The sequence below is a fragment of the Ptychodera flava genome, chromosome 4 (genome assembly GCF_041260155.1).
Source record: "Ptychodera flava strain L36383 chromosome 4, AS_Pfla_20210202, whole genome shotgun sequence".
In the NCBI taxonomy this organism is placed as follows: Eukaryota; Metazoa; Hemichordata; class Enteropneusta; family Ptychoderidae; genus Ptychodera; species Ptychodera flava.
The window spans coordinates 25,392,442-25,411,765 of NC_091931.1; the positions used below are offsets into that span (position 1 = coordinate 25,392,442).

The 19,324-nt window shown below is 35.0% G+C and overlaps 1 protein-coding gene across 1 annotated transcript in view; it reads left to right on the plus strand.

Moving 5' to 3' along the window:
• The window catches only part of LOC139132184 (uncharacterized), a 34,187-nt gene extending 22,628 nt beyond the window's left edge, over positions 1 to 11,559 (plus strand). Inside the window, exons 11-19 of the mRNA XM_070698574.1 lie at positions 540 to 556; positions 736 to 860; positions 1,214 to 1,386; positions 1,665 to 1,786; positions 6,110 to 6,368; positions 6,862 to 7,058; positions 7,597 to 7,730; positions 8,168 to 8,315; positions 11,250 to 11,559. Coding sequence (XP_070554675.1) covers positions 540 to 556; positions 736 to 860; positions 1,214 to 1,386; positions 1,665 to 1,786; positions 6,110 to 6,368; positions 6,862 to 7,058; positions 7,597 to 7,730; positions 8,168 to 8,315; positions 11,250 to 11,439 — 1,365 coding nt within the window. The 3' untranslated portion in view covers positions 11,440 to 11,559. The remainder of the gene's footprint in view (positions 1 to 539; positions 557 to 735; positions 861 to 1,213; positions 1,387 to 1,664; positions 1,787 to 6,109; positions 6,369 to 6,861; positions 7,059 to 7,596; positions 7,731 to 8,167; positions 8,316 to 11,249) is intronic.
• Positions 11,560 to 19,324: the final 7,765 nt, after the last annotated feature.

Consider the following 19,324-nt stretch of genomic DNA (forward strand, 5'->3'; position numbering starts at 1 on the left):
TGGCAAATCCCAAAATGACCCAGGGGAGAGGGCAAACCAGTAATTGCGGGGGTAATGACAGGATTTTCTCAACTTAAGAGCTAGATAGGAATCACATCTTGATTTGTATAGCTTCGTTGTATTTTTTTATCATGTATACAAGGATGATAGTGCAGGAATATTATTATACTCAAGATATATGTTTTAGAAGTTTCTATGTTATCCGATGGTGACTCCAGATCATTTTTGATATAAGACAAGAATGTTTACAAGAATAGGGAACAAGCCATCGTACTAAATACATCACAACATGAGTGAAAAGCTTTTCATTTCGATCGGTAATATTATGTAGATGTTCTTTGATATAATAACTAAACAATTGTTACTGTCTACATCGCCATAAATGTGACGAAATGATTATCCTTAGGCTAGCTTTAAAACGTGTTACCACCTGGACGGGATGTAAGTGTGTTTAAAGAACAAGCATTAATTGTACTAACACAAATGGTTTCATCACTGCCACCGTATAACTTATTATAACCTCTTTAAATGTATATCAGGGACTTGGGGACGAGGAGGGTATACAGTACGAAAAGTCAAATTTGTCATATGCTTTTCCTGGGTGGTCACAGTTGACAAATTACCACTTTTGTACCATGTTTACCTAGGTAACTTGGCAAATGTGGTATAAAGGTGGTACTTTGTCAACTGTGACCACCCAGGTAAAGTATATGACAAATTTGACTTTTCGTACAGGGGTATACAGTTACTGCAGGGACTGACACAAAAGTACAGCCATTACTTTGTCCAATGCTTCCCCGGGGTATCTGTTCTGCACCTCGTTCATCCTGACTCCATCAAGACGATCACTCCTGCTGCAGGTAAGTCTCGCTAGTGCGCTTTTCATTTGAGCATGGTTACTGGATCCAATTTATGTGATTTGAGTGGGAATGTGTCGGCTGCTAAATTCATGAGGCCAAGCAATATTACAAAGGAGCCATACGACCACATTTGACTGTGAACCCTGTGGTTGAATCTGCGCAACCACCAACATTAAATTGAACATAGTTACATGCGTATTCAACAACCCTTCCAACAATAACATATACCTCATCCCTGCCTGTATAATCATTGAAATAATTTTTGTAATCTCTGGAAATATTGCATAGCATGACGTATGACCTGCTCATTAATACGGATAAGTGATTGATAATGATGTTTGGTTGACTTTCAGAGCCAAAAAATCCGAATTCATTTGCTGTGCTAAAAGAATGGATCGGTGATGGGCTACTTGCTACCTCGGGAGCAAAATGGAAGAGAAACAGACGTTTGCTAACTCCCACGTTTCACTTTGATATGCTAAAGACATACGTGAAAGCCTATAACCAATGTGTCGGCGTTATGTTGGTAGGAACGAGTTGTATGATTTCTGTTCGGGACATTAAATGAAGCTGGCCTTTTCTGAAATTTATGATTCCTGAAACCATTCCAAAACTCGTGATGTAATGATTTGGATCACTTTATAAGCCTCAATAATGAAATATATGACGTTGGCACTTATGGCGCCTTCCTATTGGCATTTACTGAATTAAATAATGTCTTCTCTTTTGAGTATGGGTCGATATCGCACAATCGGCACCACTGATATAATCAAGTTGCTATTTTCCCACCTATAATTTCTGCAGGAAAAATGGAGGAGTTACAGTAAGGCTGAACCCGTCGAAATGCTTGATAACATCGGCCTACTTACCCTGGATATTATGCAAAAGTGTTTGTTCAGCGTGGAAAGTAACTGCCAATTTAAGAGGTATCTCTTCTGCTTCTATTTATTTATAATAAAGAGACAGTGTACATATGAAGAATGCATTGAATGGAAAATCAGAGCGACTCTAAAGCATCTGAACTTCGCATTTCTAAAGTGTACACTGTAAAGTTAAGTGTTAAAGGATAGAACACCAATTAAACGCCTTTTTGTAACACTTTTTGAACGCCTCTAGACGTTCAGAAATCTAACACTACGTGTTCAACCAACGTTCAATTTTTGAACATACGTGTGCAGATTTTGAACGCTACGTGTTCATCAGACATTATTTGAACACCATGGTGTTCCATATCTGAACACACGTTGCACAGGAAATGTGTTCAAAAAATTGAACGCTTTTACGCGTTCAAAGGGCTGTAACACTTTTTGAACGCATGGACGCCGTTCAACGATAAGTGTGTTAAAGGGTAGAACACATGATGCGCGCTTGTTGAACACCTTTAATTTTGGGCGTTCACGGGGTGTTCACGCCTTGAAATAACATTACAGACCATTGATATCCAGTAAAATTATTTTATTCTAAAAATGCACGAAACATTTCTAGAGTAAAATACAATAATTTACTGTAAAATGGGCAAATAAACATTGCAACTCTGTATGTAAAGTTTGTGAGAGGAAAAAAAACCAATAGTGTTAACACCTTCCTATCAAAAACATAAGCAATAAAAATCACCATATTGTGGATGACGTTATATGTTCATACTTGTTTAAAATGTACAAAAATGATCTGAAAAAGCTCAAAATTTGGCATACTTATTGTGTTGAAAAGTATATGTATGAAATGCATACTCCATTTTTGTAAGATGGTTTCTTACAGACATTTCCTCTTTTATAGACAATTGTAAATTTTGAAGAAAAAAGAAGTTAGTCAAGGCTTCTCTGGTGCACATGGTATATAGTTGTCCACACTAAAGTAAACACAACATGTCAAGTTGTCAAACTGTCACAGTAAGGCACAACATGCAGAAAGTGGGGAAAGTGGGTCCTTGGCAGGGTAAAACCTATTTCCTAGTCCAACAAAGTCCGTCATAAACAAAAAGGTTTGTTTGTTTGTAATATCTTTAAATAAACCCTGAAATAAATGGGTGACATTTAAAAAATATACTTCTCAGAAATTTAAAACATATTCATAAAGACCTTTCAAATTCTGGTGTCTCCTGCTATTAATTTTTATACAATTTTTTTACCAAAAATGGTAAAAATCACCCTTAAAATGAAAAAATGTACTTTTCATCATAACTTGAATATATCACATTCTGGTAATCCCTTTATGTCTTAAAAATGTCTGAAATATCTTTAATGTCCTAAAATTACAAAGTTGCAAATTTCTGCATAATTTGAACAATCTGAAAACGACTATCAGTAGAGATCTATGTCCTAAATATCAAAACTGTTCGATTAGCAGTGTTGAAAGAGATTTTTTAAAGATTTTTTGACCAAAAAATGACAAAAATTGCCATGAAATATAAAAATTTGAATATTTCATCACAACTAGCACAAATTTGACTAAGGTCATTTTTAGGGACATGTTTACCAAATATTGAAGACGGCAGAAAAATAGAAGAAGATTTTTGCCAAAGAATAGCAAAATTAGCCTCAAAATATAAATTTGCATATTTCATCATAATTTGAACATATCTGATTAGGGTATCCTTAGGACCTGTAATCCAAATATTTAAGGATTCGTACAGGCTGTTTTGAAGAACAAACCTTTGGATGTACAAATTTGAGGACAATGCTACACATCCACCTATTTAGCTGACAGCAAAGCTAAAAACCAGTTGCTAAGTACAAGAGACGTGTTGAGCTACAATACAAAATAATCTACGGTTTGGTAGCACGCTATGATCAACTAAATGTTACAAGGGCATAAGCTTTCAAAGACGTGAAGTCTCCTTCATCAGATGCAAGGGGGATGAAAAATTGAAGCAGAAAGTGACAGAAAATTCAGAGTGAAAATTTCAGAAAAATCAGTAATTCAGAGCGGACATTTTTACTCTGAATGGTCTGTCGCTTTCAGCTTTAATTTAAATAAGGGAGACTACACGTCTGTGAAAGCTTATCCTCCGACAACATTTAGTTGATCATAGCATGCTACCAAAGCTTTGATTAATTCAGAACAAAAATACAGAAATTTATCAAAATTCAGTTACTGACACTTGTAAGTTTGAATCTGCATTAGAGATGAACTGAGGTTCTCAAGCTTGTTTCCAGACAGCTACCTGTACACTCATCTTCTTCGTTATCTGTACCACCAGCTTCTATAACAACGCTACGATTTTCAGTTAAATCCAACTTTTTACATCCTGAAAAAATGCAACAATAGGTACTATGGCGAGATGAAACTTTAAATGAAAGACAAGGAGCTGATTAGGTTAAGGAAAAGGGGAGACTTTCATATACAGTGCCTCTCTCAATACTGTTACAAAATATTTGCTGCTTCTTGTCATCAACCGATTAAAATAAAAAGCCAAACTCTCATATGCTGAAACAATATATTGTATACTCTACGATGTTTAAATGATGTTTTACATGCGATTGTGTTTGCTAAAAGACATGTATTAGCTGTGATTACGCAGCGGTACTATGCAAGGCGTATCGATCGCGCTGAGGTCAAGGGTTATCGCTACATCAGTGTTGAGTTGACCCTTGACCCGAGTGAGATCGATCGATAGGCTATGGCCAAAAGTACCACTGCGTAGTCACAGCTAATTGTTGGTATAGCAGCCATGAAAGAAAAAAAAGGTTTCCTCACGTAGTTAAGCTATTTCAAGGTACAATACAATTAATTTCAAAGGACGATAATATAGATGCTTCAAAAATCTAATACCTTTTACTATTTTGGAGAGGAAACTTACCCTTTCTGGTCTTGCTTCCGCACGATCACGACTTCAGGGTGCGCTTACAAGAAAAATGTCGCAACTTCCGTTTTGATGCATCATGGGATAGGAAAAGGCACCAAACTTGAACACCAAGTGTTTAGAAGTAGAACGCCTCTTGCACGCCGATGTTAAAATTAAAACGTTCATGGTGGTTTTCAGATTTTCTTTTCTAATTTTTGAACTTTCAACCCGTAATAAACGTGTAAAATTATTTTGTATACTTCCTTTTTTAGAAAAAATGTGCTTTCAGCAATTGTAGGCCGGAAATATTTTTCACTTAGTGTGAAATTCGTTACACCAAAATCCATGTACGTTTACCGGACAGTGAAGCAATAGTAAATTTAATATAGCCATTGTAAAGTAAAAAACACAAAAGATTGTTAATTGTTTCACAGTATTGTAAAATTTCTGTGATGCTCAGTTTTTGAACACTTGAAGGAGATGGTTGTTAACACATAGTGTTCAGGTTTAGAACATCATTGTTAATATTATGAACACTAGTGTTAACAATATGAACACTAGCCGTTCAAATTTGAACACCGACATGTACGTTTTGAACGCGTAAAGACGCGTCTAGCGTCCGCTATTTTTACAGTGTAGATGGTTGTGAAATTTTCACAGTTTACTGTATTCGATGTCATTCAATGTTTGGATCTTCAATACAAGCATAATCATGATCATGGTCATCATCATCACCATCATCATCATCATGATCATGATCATCATCACCATCATCATCATCATCATCATCATTGCTACGGCCAATTTACATCATTGTATTTACCCAGTGTTGTTCGAGATTTTGTGGTGGAATATTTCAGCACCTACACTTAAGTACATCAGTACGAGCTTTATCCTTTTAGCTCGAGAGTTTATAAACTGCCTGTGTTATCGGTAGTAAGATAAATCTGATTTCATCACTTCAATTTTATCATATTATCATCACTATTATCATCATTATCATTGTCATGTCATCGTCGGTAACAGTGAAGACAGAGTACACCTGAATGCAAGGGATGCAAAACCTTACGAGGCTCTCTTAATTTCATGACACTGTTCCTGTCAGCTATAGAAAAAATGAAACTTCAATCAGCGTTTTACAAAGAGAATTGCTCCTACTTTTCGTCACTACTTTCAATCTCGATGCGATCCTCCTGATTCATGAAGCTCTGACGAACGAATTAACAGTTTTCACAAGTATACTAGCGATATGAAAACATTTAAGGAAATTGACTAGCAGGTATCAACAATTAATTATGGCGCCCATGTATTGTCTGCATATTCTTCATGTCAGCCTTATGAGAGCATTACTATCATGATACTATAATTCTTAAATATGAAAAATGTTGTGGTAATAAGATTGGAAATCTAAAATCGAAACCAACTTTGGTTATGATCAATAAGCATAACTTACATTACATTTCAGAGAACATGATTACGTTACCAGTGTTCAGCGAATAGCCATGTTGATCAGAAAAAGGCTGCAAGATATCAGCGTGTTTCTGTTTGGTAATTTTTACTTCTTCAACCTGACATCAAACGGGTACAAATGGACAGAAACGATTGATAAGTTACATCAGTACTCGCAAGGCTTGATCGAACACAAAAGGAAAATGAGAGCATCTAAGCAAGCTCCAGATCATGGCGAATCAAGGGATTTTCTTGACATATTGTTGGATGCAAGGGTAGGCCATCAGAAAAACCTTACATGTAACATTACAGTTCCAATGTTACATGTCGACATTGAAAATGACCCTTTGTTCTCTACAATCGTGTTAACTTTAGAATATTCATTTTGTTCGGTAATTTTCAAAGTTATAAGGTTTACCAATTCAAGATACTACATTACGGATTAGGGAAAATGTTTCTATATATTGCACTATATTTTGCATAAAACTTAAGAATATAATACGTAAGTCAGACATTTAATTACCATTGGAATAAGTGTTTTACATGAATGGGGACTTTTTATAGACCGTTATTAAAAGAAGTGCTTTTAGAAAAATATTGATTGCTTGTTATTGACTGGTATGTCATGATCGAATCTCCTATACTATGTTTCTCCTTACTATCAATACTTTAATGGCAGTTCATCTCGACTATCTCCACAAAGGTGTAATAGACATGAAACTAAATACATTCATTAATATTCGCTGTTATATATAATGATTAAATTAGGATGAAGATGGAAAAGGTTTTACTGACCAGGAGATACAAGATGAAGTTGATACATTTATGTTCGAAGCTCATGACACAACTGCAAGTGGAATTTCGTGGTACTTATATAATCTTGCCAGACATCCAGAGCACCAGCAAAAATGTCGGGAAGAAATTGATGAACTTATGGATAAGAAGGGCAAAGATGAACTTGACTGGTAAGTTTCACCTTGATAGTATATTCAATGAACGGTAATAACTTAAGTATGAAGATTTTTATTCATTCTTCTTGTAAAATAAACCAAGTATCAATAAGTTTCTTTTTTATAATGGATTTACTTAGCTTTTGGTTTCAAGGACTCATTCAAGTAAACTGAAACTTTCAGGATTCAGCGCATGTGTTAGGCAGATATTGGTACACACACCGTCATTAAGTTATGCAAATGGATGTTTTCATTCTATTTCCAAGCTTGTTCTAGGTTCTTAAATCAGCTAACATGACACTATGAACATTTAATGAAAGTAAATGTTTGAATTGGCTGCATCTTAAATCAGCAGCCCTTGACTCGAGTTCAATTAGCAAGATACAGTAAACCAGAATCTTGCGCGGAAGTGCAGAAATAACATTTCGTTATGTTTGACACAATTTTGGAAAACGAGGTAGTTTTAGTAGATTTTGTCGGATTCACCTTAACTTAACCAGGCATAATTTATCAGTGTCTCTTTTATTTACCTGTCATCGTTAATTTCTTCTAGGAACGATATCAATGGCATGCCATACATAACTATGTGCTTGAAAGAAAGCCTTAGAATTCACACTCCAGTATCCGTCTCTTCAAGACGACTTTCTAAGACATACCATTTCCCAGATGGAAAAATTGCACATCCGGGTATGTCATGTGTTTTAATTGTGTTCAAGATAAACAAAGTACTGTTACATGCATGTCTTAGTTTGATAGTGTTTATCACTCATCACTTCCTGTGACTAGTATGATAAAAAAATTGTCAACGTCTTGTGGTGATTGAACTGTCATTTTGTTCGCAGAACAGTAATTTTAACCTGGAACAATGTGCAATGTGTCAACCCTAAACATTCTTACTCATAAGGATTCCATGAACAACTCTTTAGCAAACATACGTATACGGAGACTATTAATGACATAAAACTATATGATTACCTTCATAGAACGACGCAATTCAAGAATTATAAAATAATTGACATAAGGATGATAAAGGAGACAAATAAAACGAAGGGTAACACAAAGGTTAATCTTGCGGGTATTGATTCTTAAAAAAACAATAAAAACTTCATTCTTTCTTACTACAGGTACAATAGTCTTCTTTTCAATGAGCAGTCTTCATTACAACCCACATGTATGGGAAAACCCAGATGTATACGACCCTTTGAGATTTTCAGCGGAGAACAGCAAAAAAAGGCAATCTCATGCATTCATGCCATTTTCTGCTGGTCCCCGGTATGTACAACAAAAGTCATATTTCATAGAGAATAAGAAAATCTGCCAAAACCTTTATCGGTGTTGCTAGGGACAATAAAATAATTAAGAAAAGATAATTTATCTCTTGTTAGGTACTTTGTGTGTTGAGCAAGCTAACTTTGTAATCAGTGTGTTAAATGGACCTTTCCTTCGAGTACGAAATCCAATGCCTCTCTCTCTCTCTCTCTCTCTCTCTCTCTCTCTCTCTCTCTCTCTCTCTCTCTCCCCCCACCTATCTATATGCCTGTCTGCTTGTTTTTCTAGTCGTCATTTGACTGTCTGTCTGTCTCAATGTTTGTCTTTCTGTCTGTCTTTCTGTCTGTGTCTTTCTGTCTGTCTGTCTGTCTGTATGTATGTATGCAATCTATTATCTATCTCTCTGCTATCTCTCTCTCTCTCTATCTATCTATCTATCTATCTATCTATCTATCTATCTATCTATCTATCTATCTATCTATCTATCTATCTGTCTATCTATCTATCTATCTGAAAACCGCGAATACTGCAACTGCTGCAAATAATTGAATGGTAGGCCGAACAAAAAAAATTGTGGTGTTCTGATAACCCGACCTACCCTATTTTTTACCTATCAATCGTAAACTTTTTAGAGCTACGCAAACACTGATGTAAAAACAAAAGAAATAAAACCCTGTAAAATCACGCGTTCGTTACTTGGTATTTGATTTCGGCTTGAACGAGGATGTCTTTTATGTTTATATCCCTTTTATATACATGATGATTGTTTCTGGAAATGTTGTGACCAGTGATTGATGGCCCTGAACCCCTGAAAAAATATATATCTGAAAATAAAAATATTTTGGAAATAATTTCCTGCCGACCTACCTACCCTATTTTTGAAACCATGTTATCGGAACAGTACAATTTATATTTTTAGCCTTATGCGTATATCGCTTTCACATTTAGTGTGTATATATATATATATATATATATATATATATATATATATATATATATATATATATATATATATATATATATATATATATCGTTGCTTTAAGTTGTTGTCTTATTCTTATATTTAAATGATAGAAACGCTTTAACTCGACGTACTTCCAAAACATTTTGTTTATATCTACCTTAGGTCTAGTTGAATGGTAATTCCTTTAGTTTACAGTTTATTTTCATTCCTGTGGTATATGATATCCATGTATGTATTCCGAATACTTCGCGAACTCAACAGCGCATAGAGATATCACTGTCAGAAAAAACGTGCCAACTTAGCTCAGTTACTGAACCACTCTTTGAAGTACTGCAATTTACCCCGTGGTTGTGACTGTGATGTCTTCACTATGTGACTACGTATCGTACGTTTGAAGTTCGGATCCTATGTAGACTTTACTAGCTTTTCTTTTCTACATTTCGGTGATATCAATGGTCCGACTCACCTTAGATTTTGCAGAGATAAGCAAAATTGCAAATTATATCTCTTTTACTATCTGAACAGAGAGTATTGTAGCACATTACCGTCCTAAAATTTGAAAACTAGCGTGAGTATTCCAAGAAGCGCTTGGCATGATAAGTTATTGGTGTTAAAAATCAGTGGAAAATAATAATTACAAAAGTGATAAAAATGAAGTTTCGTGGCCTTAAAAGGTTATCCGAAAATTTTAGCTGTACCATGCAGTACCAATGTTGTGCATTGTTTACACAATTTCCACTTCGTACCGACGTTTCCTTCTTTACCACATGTCACAATCCGAACATGTCCTTATCCCAAATGAATTCTAATTAGTGAGGCAATACAGTTTCCTTGATTGTCACTTCCTAAATATATGTATTAGAAACACTTCAGTACACGAATTCACTTTTGATCGATAACTTGTAAAGTTACATTTAACTTGTTAAAGAGAATTCAAAAATTTGACCGAACAAGAGTCTTCAACTTTTTTCAACAGATACTTATACGTGCGCGCAGCAGTTGTGCAGTCTATGTCGGGTGGGAGCGTAATCGAGAACGTCATTGTACTCAAACCATTTTACTATTAGACTAAGTTCTCCTTTTGATGTATATATGGTTATAGTACTTTTGGTAATTATACGTGATATATGTTTTAATACCGCTTGTAAAAACTTTAGAACGATTGCAAGAATATTCTTAGCATTGAGTATAATGCTTGTGATTGGCTGTTTAAGCCCCTGGATGCCTTTTATCGGACCACTTTAGATGTCATCTTTCCAGGAAGGAGGTTTTCTGACTGTCTGCCTTTAATTGTCTATAGGTGTCTCTGTTTCATTTTGGGGTTGTGTAGGGTGTTACTATTTCATTCCCCGATGTCAGGTGCAGTTTGATTAAATGTACAGTATTGGAAGAAGACTTGACTGACAACAAAATCTTTGACGTTATATTGCGGCTGCTTCCTTAAATTGGCTATAGTAGATCAAGTACAAATAACTGATCAGCTATCTGCTTATGAAGACTGGATCAATGCCGTTCACTCGAATAATTTACTGCGTGGTGATTTTCAAATGTAGCGATACCCGCGTTTATCATTTCTTTGTACATGTATTATTTATGTCTCACAATGTGAGTTGTGGAGCCTACATAAATGCACTTAGACACTATTACAATATTCATGATGTTGGTATATGTGATATTTACATTGATTGATATTGATTGAAACAGGACCACTATCTCTTCAATAGTATCTATGCGGACATTCCGTTTTTTTATACAAAATCAAACTTTCTGTGTAATTATAATATTTGCTAAATAATACATCATTGATTTACATTTTAGCAATCATGACAAAATGCTTAAGAAACTTACTGCAATAAAGGAAGAACGTAATGAACTAAATATCAGAGTTCTTCAAAAGAGCTAAAGAATATGCATAGGTATGATCATGCTAATATTCGTGGAAAAACAGCAGTTTTATGTGTTTTTTCCATTAGGAATTGCATTGGTCAGAAATTCGCCATGGACGAGATGAAGGCTGTGGCGGCATTGATTCTCCGTAACTTTGACTTGTCAGTTGATGGTTGTCCTAAGCCAAGGCAACGTTTAGGGCTAGTTTTGAGGGCTGAAAATGGGATCTACATCAAGCTGAAGCCTCGAAAATCTATTCAAAACACCCAGGTCTGAATAAGAGGACGCATGGAAGAAATACAGGGAGAGCCTCGATAATAACATTGTTACTTGAGTCTAAGTGCTAAAGTTTGATACAAGGAAGATAATTGAAGTCTGCATTCCTAAATCGCAAGTATTTGTTTGTTAATCGAGTTACGAGACCAGATTTTAACAATTTTCTGCACAATTATGCGTAAAGATAAATTGTTTTAGACATATTGATGAATTGCTATTACATGTAGCTATTCAACCAGGATTATTTTATCGGTTATATCGGTTTTTCATCCAGATTTTTCGGAAAGCAACTTTTGTGCAAAGGCTGTCGTCAAGCTTTTTCAACTGTTTGCGTGTGTGTAGAAGATTTGTGGCACATTGCATTCACAACGTACATGAATTGAACACACTATCATGCTCATTTTTTCATATTAGCTTTTTAGATCTTAAGTAGGCCTGTATAAGTTGTTGTTCGGTAGAAATGGTTCAAAATTTTTATAGAATCTTGCGCAGATTTCTTTTATTAAAACATGCACCTAAACCGTGTATCATATCTTATAGGTCTTTGAAAAATGATGTAACTAGCAGTCTAGTCTGCTCAATTATGAATCCACATCTTAAAAGTTGTCATGAAGTAGGCTACTGATAATAAAATATCGCGCCAATCGTTCAGCAGTGCACCATATCAAAACAGCTTTCAATGAATAAAGACGCAACACCGTTTAGAAAAATGAAACGAAATTAGCAAAGTCTTGTTTATAAAGATGGCAAACTCGTACTTTTTAGTTTTAGAATCGGGAGACTAAGGTGTATAAATGATCTCACAAATTTACCCGAATTTCGAAAGATAAATGTAAAATCAAGAACTTTTTGCTTTAAAAACATTAAAGTTGAAGTTTTTGTGGTGAAGAAAATATTTCTCTTATTGATGAAAATTACATTATACACAAGATTTGCTGATGTAGTAAATTTCTCCTTCATATTCGTACAATAACATGTTATAATGTAAACTTTTTTATTTATTATTCAGCAGTATCCGCCATTCTCTTGGCTATTTTCAATCTCATCACAATAATGTACATTTCGTACTACTATCTTTCAATTTCATTACATTAAATTTTATTTAATTAGATTCAACCATTTTACTCTACCAGTCGGTAAATATTGTTATGTATTTGAGGAGAAGAAATTGTTCGCGACTAAATACATAATATTTTGAAGGTTACCACAATCACAATTTTCTCAATAATTGCTTATTTTCTATTATTTATATAGTATCCCATACCACTAATGCGTTTTTCTATGACTCCTGGCATATCTTCACTTTTTCAATTTTTATAAGTCGTCTTTAACATAACATGTAATGGAGACTAAAACTTGTGAAATATAATAATAATGAAGTTCAAAACATATCAACTCATAATAACATTTACTTTTGAAGCATTAGTCATGATAATTTCCCGTACCTTTTACTCAAAAACTTTTCGAAACAATCTTTGCACGATTATACTTTGTTCATTTAAGTCATATGCTCATCAATTGAAAGGTTACTGTTTCTACATGTATATATATCGTAGACTTTTGTCATCAATAAAAAATATCTATATATCAAATCATCTGCCTGTAAACCTTAATTAATATGAAACTTTTCTTAAAAGATTCTATCAAATATTTTTCCGAAGTCGGATTCATCTGGTGAATAATTATTACTTTTTCTAGACTTGAACTAACAAATTGGACATGACCAATAATTACCAGATTCTTTTCCAATGCAAAAAACGCAATGTACCCTCCATACCACGTTTTATCGCATGTAATTGGTTTGAAACTTGCTACTTTCTGCATAATGAAAAGTGAGTAATATCCTATTAGATCATGGAAGGTAACGGGGATCTTATTTGTTAATCTACCTGATAGGTTATAACTTTCATTTACACTTTCTATATATGTATTTTTGACACCCCTATGATCCATTCCTCTTTTTGATATCTTCCCCGTATTGTTATTGTCAGCATGTCAAATATTTGATATACGAAAATCTTCTTTATCGTATTGTCTTATTCATATTCGTATTGAAATTTTCGATCGCATTTTTCCTAAAATATTTCAATTTTTCAAACATGTCAATGCATATATTCACCGTACCAAGTCCTTTACAACTTTCACTGATTGAGCATTTTATCATCATTATAACAACATTAAAAATTCAATATCCACAGTCAGTATATATTTTGATATATGTAAGTAGTCGATTTTCACAAAGTAGTATTTAAAATATCAATTGAACTGAGATATCTTACAGTTTTTACAGAATTTTAAGTACACTAGAGCTATCAAAGAGTTATTACAGTATACGTAATACTTGTTAATTTCGAGGGGTAAATAAGGAATTAATCATGCATTCTAAGTAAAAAATACCGTTTTGCTGTAGTGAAGGTTGATCAATTAATCAAAATCCGTCTGCATGCAAATTTTTGAATTTTGCGGGATATTACAGAAACTTATCATATTAAATGAGAAACAAGAGTGTACAACTGAACACAATTGCATAGACTACATGTAACGAAACACGTGAGTATTTCCTGTTTCCATTTTTGCTATCTGTAACTATTTATTGTCACAATAGTTTAACCAATAAACCTGTCATTATGACTGCACCACGTTCTTTCGTGAACCATTCAATGTCTTCGTTGCTGAAATTGGGGTCGATCTGTGACGCCGCCCCAACCGTCTGCTGTCCAACACTATAGCTGCTAGGTCTGACAACGACTTTAAGCGCTACTTGTGCATCGTACGTCTGCTCGTCGAATTTATCCTGAAATCTGTGAACAGAAACATCCTACTGTCAGTAGATGAAAAGTAATACAATGAACAATTATAAGGCTGACCTATGAATGAAAATAATTACATACATACATACATACATACATACATACATACATACATACATACATACATACGTACGCTTAACCTCATTAGTTTATTTTCTTCATTATTCATTAAGATACAACGACGTCTTAAAGTAATGATGAATATACACACAATATCAAAGTGATATAAGCATCAACATTTAAGTAGTTAAATAGTAGTTAGATAGATAGATAGATAGATAGATAGATAGATAGATAGATAGATAGATAGATAGATAGATAGAATATGCTTGTAGCCATCAGTGAGCAACATCATTTTGAAAATTGAAAGTAATGATTAGAAGGTTGAATAGACCTTTGAGGGTATTGAACTTGTTTGTACCTTTCTGGCGTCGCATAAGCATCTAATCCGGAATATATTATGCTTGGAGACAAGAATATCATTTGCGTATCGAAATCTTCCGATGGTTTTGCACTTGGATTAAAATGCCCAGGTCTTTCGCTAAGCTCCGTTCCTCCCAATACAACGTCTCCTGCGCCAGCATGAACGTTCCGTAAATGTAAAATCAAAGTAAATTTGAAATTATACTCAAGTTTTAGGCATTCTATTTCTTATGTAAGATACCCACACATTTAAGAGGCATTCACATTCATGAACAAATCGAATAATATTAAAATAACGTGTTACTAAATTGGAATAAATAGCTTACGTACAAGATGAGAGGATACGGATAATTGTTCATATGTGGCAGAAAGAATATATGAACAAACAAACGAACGAACACACAAATTAACAAACCTACGTAAGAATGAATGAATGAATGAATGAATGAACTGATGAATGAATGAATGAGATTCAAGTGAATGAGCAAATGAGCTCAGATTTGTTTATATTTTGAATCAGAAAATATCAAACTCGGTTTATTTAAGTGAAGCCTCATATTGAATTTACACTGAATCTGAGTTCGCGGGACAACGTCAGCAATCATGAGGTCAAGTTCTCACAGGTCTAGGGTCAACTAGAGTGACGAATCATAATCTGCTAGAGTCTCTCCGGGTTATTACAAGATTGACTATTTCATAACCCATGAAAGATGTTTCAACGTTAAACGAACGCAAAATAGTTTTATGGTACCATAGATCATTGCCTTGAAAGCAGTATGTATTACGTATAGTGTACATAAAATCAAAGTTTGAATTGAATACATAATGACATTGTGATCATATGTGATCATGTACACAATGTTAACACTCGATCTTTTGGAACGTACGGTCCTTAATACTACTGAAGAATCACACTCTCTATCAAAACAATTTGTCATACCTGGGATGGCAATTTGCCTCGTGCGTAAAATGGAAAGCAATGCGTTTCGTTTTGTGCCATGATACGCTACATGCCACGATTGGAAGACATCAATGTCGTCATCAGATGTCGTTGGTGGTACCCTGTTAAATAGGCGACAACGTGCAATTCGTATTAACGTTGTTACACATATACAAACATGAAAACCCACTAGCTGTAACTCTTTAAATTTGTTGACCGCAAATTATCTTCCCTGGTTTTCTCTGAACTCTACCCTATGAAGGGTTTTGGGCTTCTACTGCATTAGGAAATAATTCCTTTGTGAAACATTTGACAAGCAAATACATATTTTAACGGTCATTTTGGTTTCCGGCCATTTTCTAAAATTGTAATATTATAAAGTAAACAGAACATACAATGTCAGGGTTGAAAACATTTACCCCTGTGCATTACATTAGACTACTCTTTGCAGTTTATGTGAAGATTTCAGTGCATACATGCACAGTATCCACGGTTTTCGATTTTCAGCATGGGGCTGCGTTTTGATGTTTGGGCAAACATTTAATCGCAGTGTAGTCTTTACCTTGTTCAAATTCCATATACAGTCCAAGCGTGTAGTTAATAATAAGTGTATACGTCCGCCTCAATAATTACATTTTCACAAAATTATTTCAGCTTGAAAGTGAAAATCATAAACATAATCCTAAAAGATACAGCTAGTTGGGCTTTAAGTTGAACACTATCGGAACTAATTTTGGAGAATAGAATCTTTAATTGTTCAATTTATCACAAGTGTTAGGTGCCTGTAGCTGAAAGTTGCAATATTACAAATTACCCTTAAAAACTTGAATTGCAAAACGAAAGAAGATGAACTTAAATTTGATAAAAACCTACATTCATACAAATTGAAGATACTATTTTCCAAAATTACATCCGATCGCGTTAAAAATATTAAACGGAAAAGTACCACTTTAAGCAATTGAGAGACTTGGATTGACAATATCTATCTGACAATTTAATTGTTTTTAGGAATTGTTAAAGCGACTTGTTTCGAGACAAACACGCGCTGGAATCAAATGTTTTGCATATTCAAATAGTCCATGATTCATCATTTAAATTATAATGCTGACCCCTGTCAGTGCAGAGTACCATAACCCGTCTATTTATCAGAGCTGCTGGAAATATGCCTATACTTGATATAGTGGTTTGGTACTACTTGGCAAAAACCATACAAAGAGTAGACAATATGATCAAGGAATGGGAAAACTTAATGTGCTGCTTGAGAAAGTACTTTCAATAATTAAATCACAGAAAATTGCGCAGTCTATGACGTTTAACATTAAGTGTTCGATTACACAGGATTAATTTGACATACTTGAGACCAAAACGACACCACTCTATAGGTACTCCGTAATCTTTTCCTGGTTGTCCATGCGTTTTGTATAGAATGTCTCCCTAACGTCAAAACAAGACTCACAGTAACACTTGTCAAACTCCCGAGATAAGTATACATCTGAAAGATAACAAGTCAAAGCATTTGTAATTACTGTGAATTCAATGTACAAACGTAACAAGCGAAAATTACACCACATAGTAGTTGCTTGAAAATATGCAAATGGTATTGACTCAAAGTGGAGGTCACGTCCATACAATGCAAGATGTGAGGTACGTGACTCATTTGACGATTGGATTTTGTAACAGTACAAAGATACATCAAATGCCATTGTAATTTCTTACTTACCTTTCACACAAAGGTGATTCAAGTATCTCCAACAAAGTTCTTTGTACTGACACTGTATCGGGAAATTTCCATGCATTGATGATGACTCTAAACACGATATGAAGAAATGAATTAGCAATATGATTTCCTTTAGGAACCTTCGGTATACACATTAGACGCATGACCTAAGGTCGTAATTCATTTGTTTAAGGGGATCGTATAATCCTGTTTCGTTTTCTACGGTCAAGATTCCATAACGATTTTCGTAGTCACTGTGTTTCTAAACTCAGATCAGCAAGAATAACAGCTGGAAAGGTAGGCACTGTGTTCCGATTTTATCGTTTGGCTAGAATCGATACAACGTACATCAGAGCGATGCATTGGGGTGGCATTTTTTCTTCAACGCCATCGATATCGATACGATGTTAAGAGTTCAAATAGGAAAATAACGTATCTAAGGAACTCTAAGTAATATAAACACTCTATTGGGAACCCAAGTTTCATGTACAAATTAAGACATCTAATCGATATTCTTAGGCATATAAGTAAGTTATTGATGCACTGAGTTAAAATCGATGAGTGTTGAGTTTGAATAGTCTTTTTCTCGGATCTGTGCAATATCGAAGATTTAAAGAAGCATGTCAGAGTAAGGAAAGACACATCCCCTCGATTGATTTTACCATGTCGAAATCGATCGAACTTGCATCTCGACAGGTTTATTTAATCCAAAATGCCACTCAAGGGCACAAAAATTGCAGTAATTACTGAAAGGTCGGGGTAACTAATGCCATAAGTTCTCTAGCAGCGACTTCACTGTTTCCCGTCTTTCCCAGAGAAACTACACAGTCCGTACAGCTTATACCTAGAATTATCTCGTACTTAATCAAGAAATACTCACGAGCAGCACAACCTCTCAACAGAATCAACGCTCGTTGTGACGCTGCCACGAGGGTTGCATTTCTAATCTTTGTCAGATCCAACAGTGTGTCTTGTAGACCTTTCGTTTTGAAGATGTTCTTCTTCGTGGTCTCATAATTCGCCAACGTGTACACGGCGTTTACGGCACATCCCTGTTCGATAGGCGACTCCTTCTTCATCACGTCTATAAGTAACGGCACCAAGCCTTTTTTCACTATGGTGTCCCTATTTTTCCTGTTCAGTGTAAGCTTTGCGAGCCCGTCAACAACATTCTTGACGGTGAAAATAACACCTTTTTCGGTAACGAGCGACAGGTTTTCGTTGGCAAGAGCCCTCCACAGAATATGCAGCAGATGGTCGATGACCCGCTTATCCGCTAAGACCGCATCCGTTGAATCATCCTCATCCATGTTCGACAAACACAGGGTTGCTACAGTTGCCAAGTCCATATCTTCTGCTTTGGTGAATTGCTCGAGTTTCTCAGGGGCGCGTATTTCGTGATATATCTGTTTGTTTTCGACGACGGCCGCACAGTTGTGTAGTACTCCAAGGGCTGAGTACACGATGAATCGCCGTTTCTGCAATGCACAAATTCGATTAACACACAACACATAGGTAAACATAATATTACTGATATTAATGTATTAGACGTTTAAATTCAACAACCTTTACAGATAATAGATAAAATTTCCCGTGCAATTTCTCTGAATGAATAAAGAGGCTTGATAAATAAAAAGAATTTGTAATATATAAACAATGTACTCAACGACCGACGGTAGAGTATGGTGTGCTGATTAGTTTGAACTTACTTTCGGGAGATTCACACTAAGCTTACATCATTCTTAAGATATTTGCTAGATGACGAAAGTATCCTACCAGTTGTGACATAATTATCAGATGTGTTACAATACAGCAAACATTCATACAGTAGTCTAATTTTTACTATAGTTGATAAGTCTCATTTCTTTAATTTTCATTTCTTTATTTTCATTGCGCTTACCTCATTTGTAACATCTTTTGGTCCAAAGCGTTGCAAATCGTCCAACATCGCATCCAGTAACCCATTACTGCCGAATGCTCTTGCCAGCTTGTGAC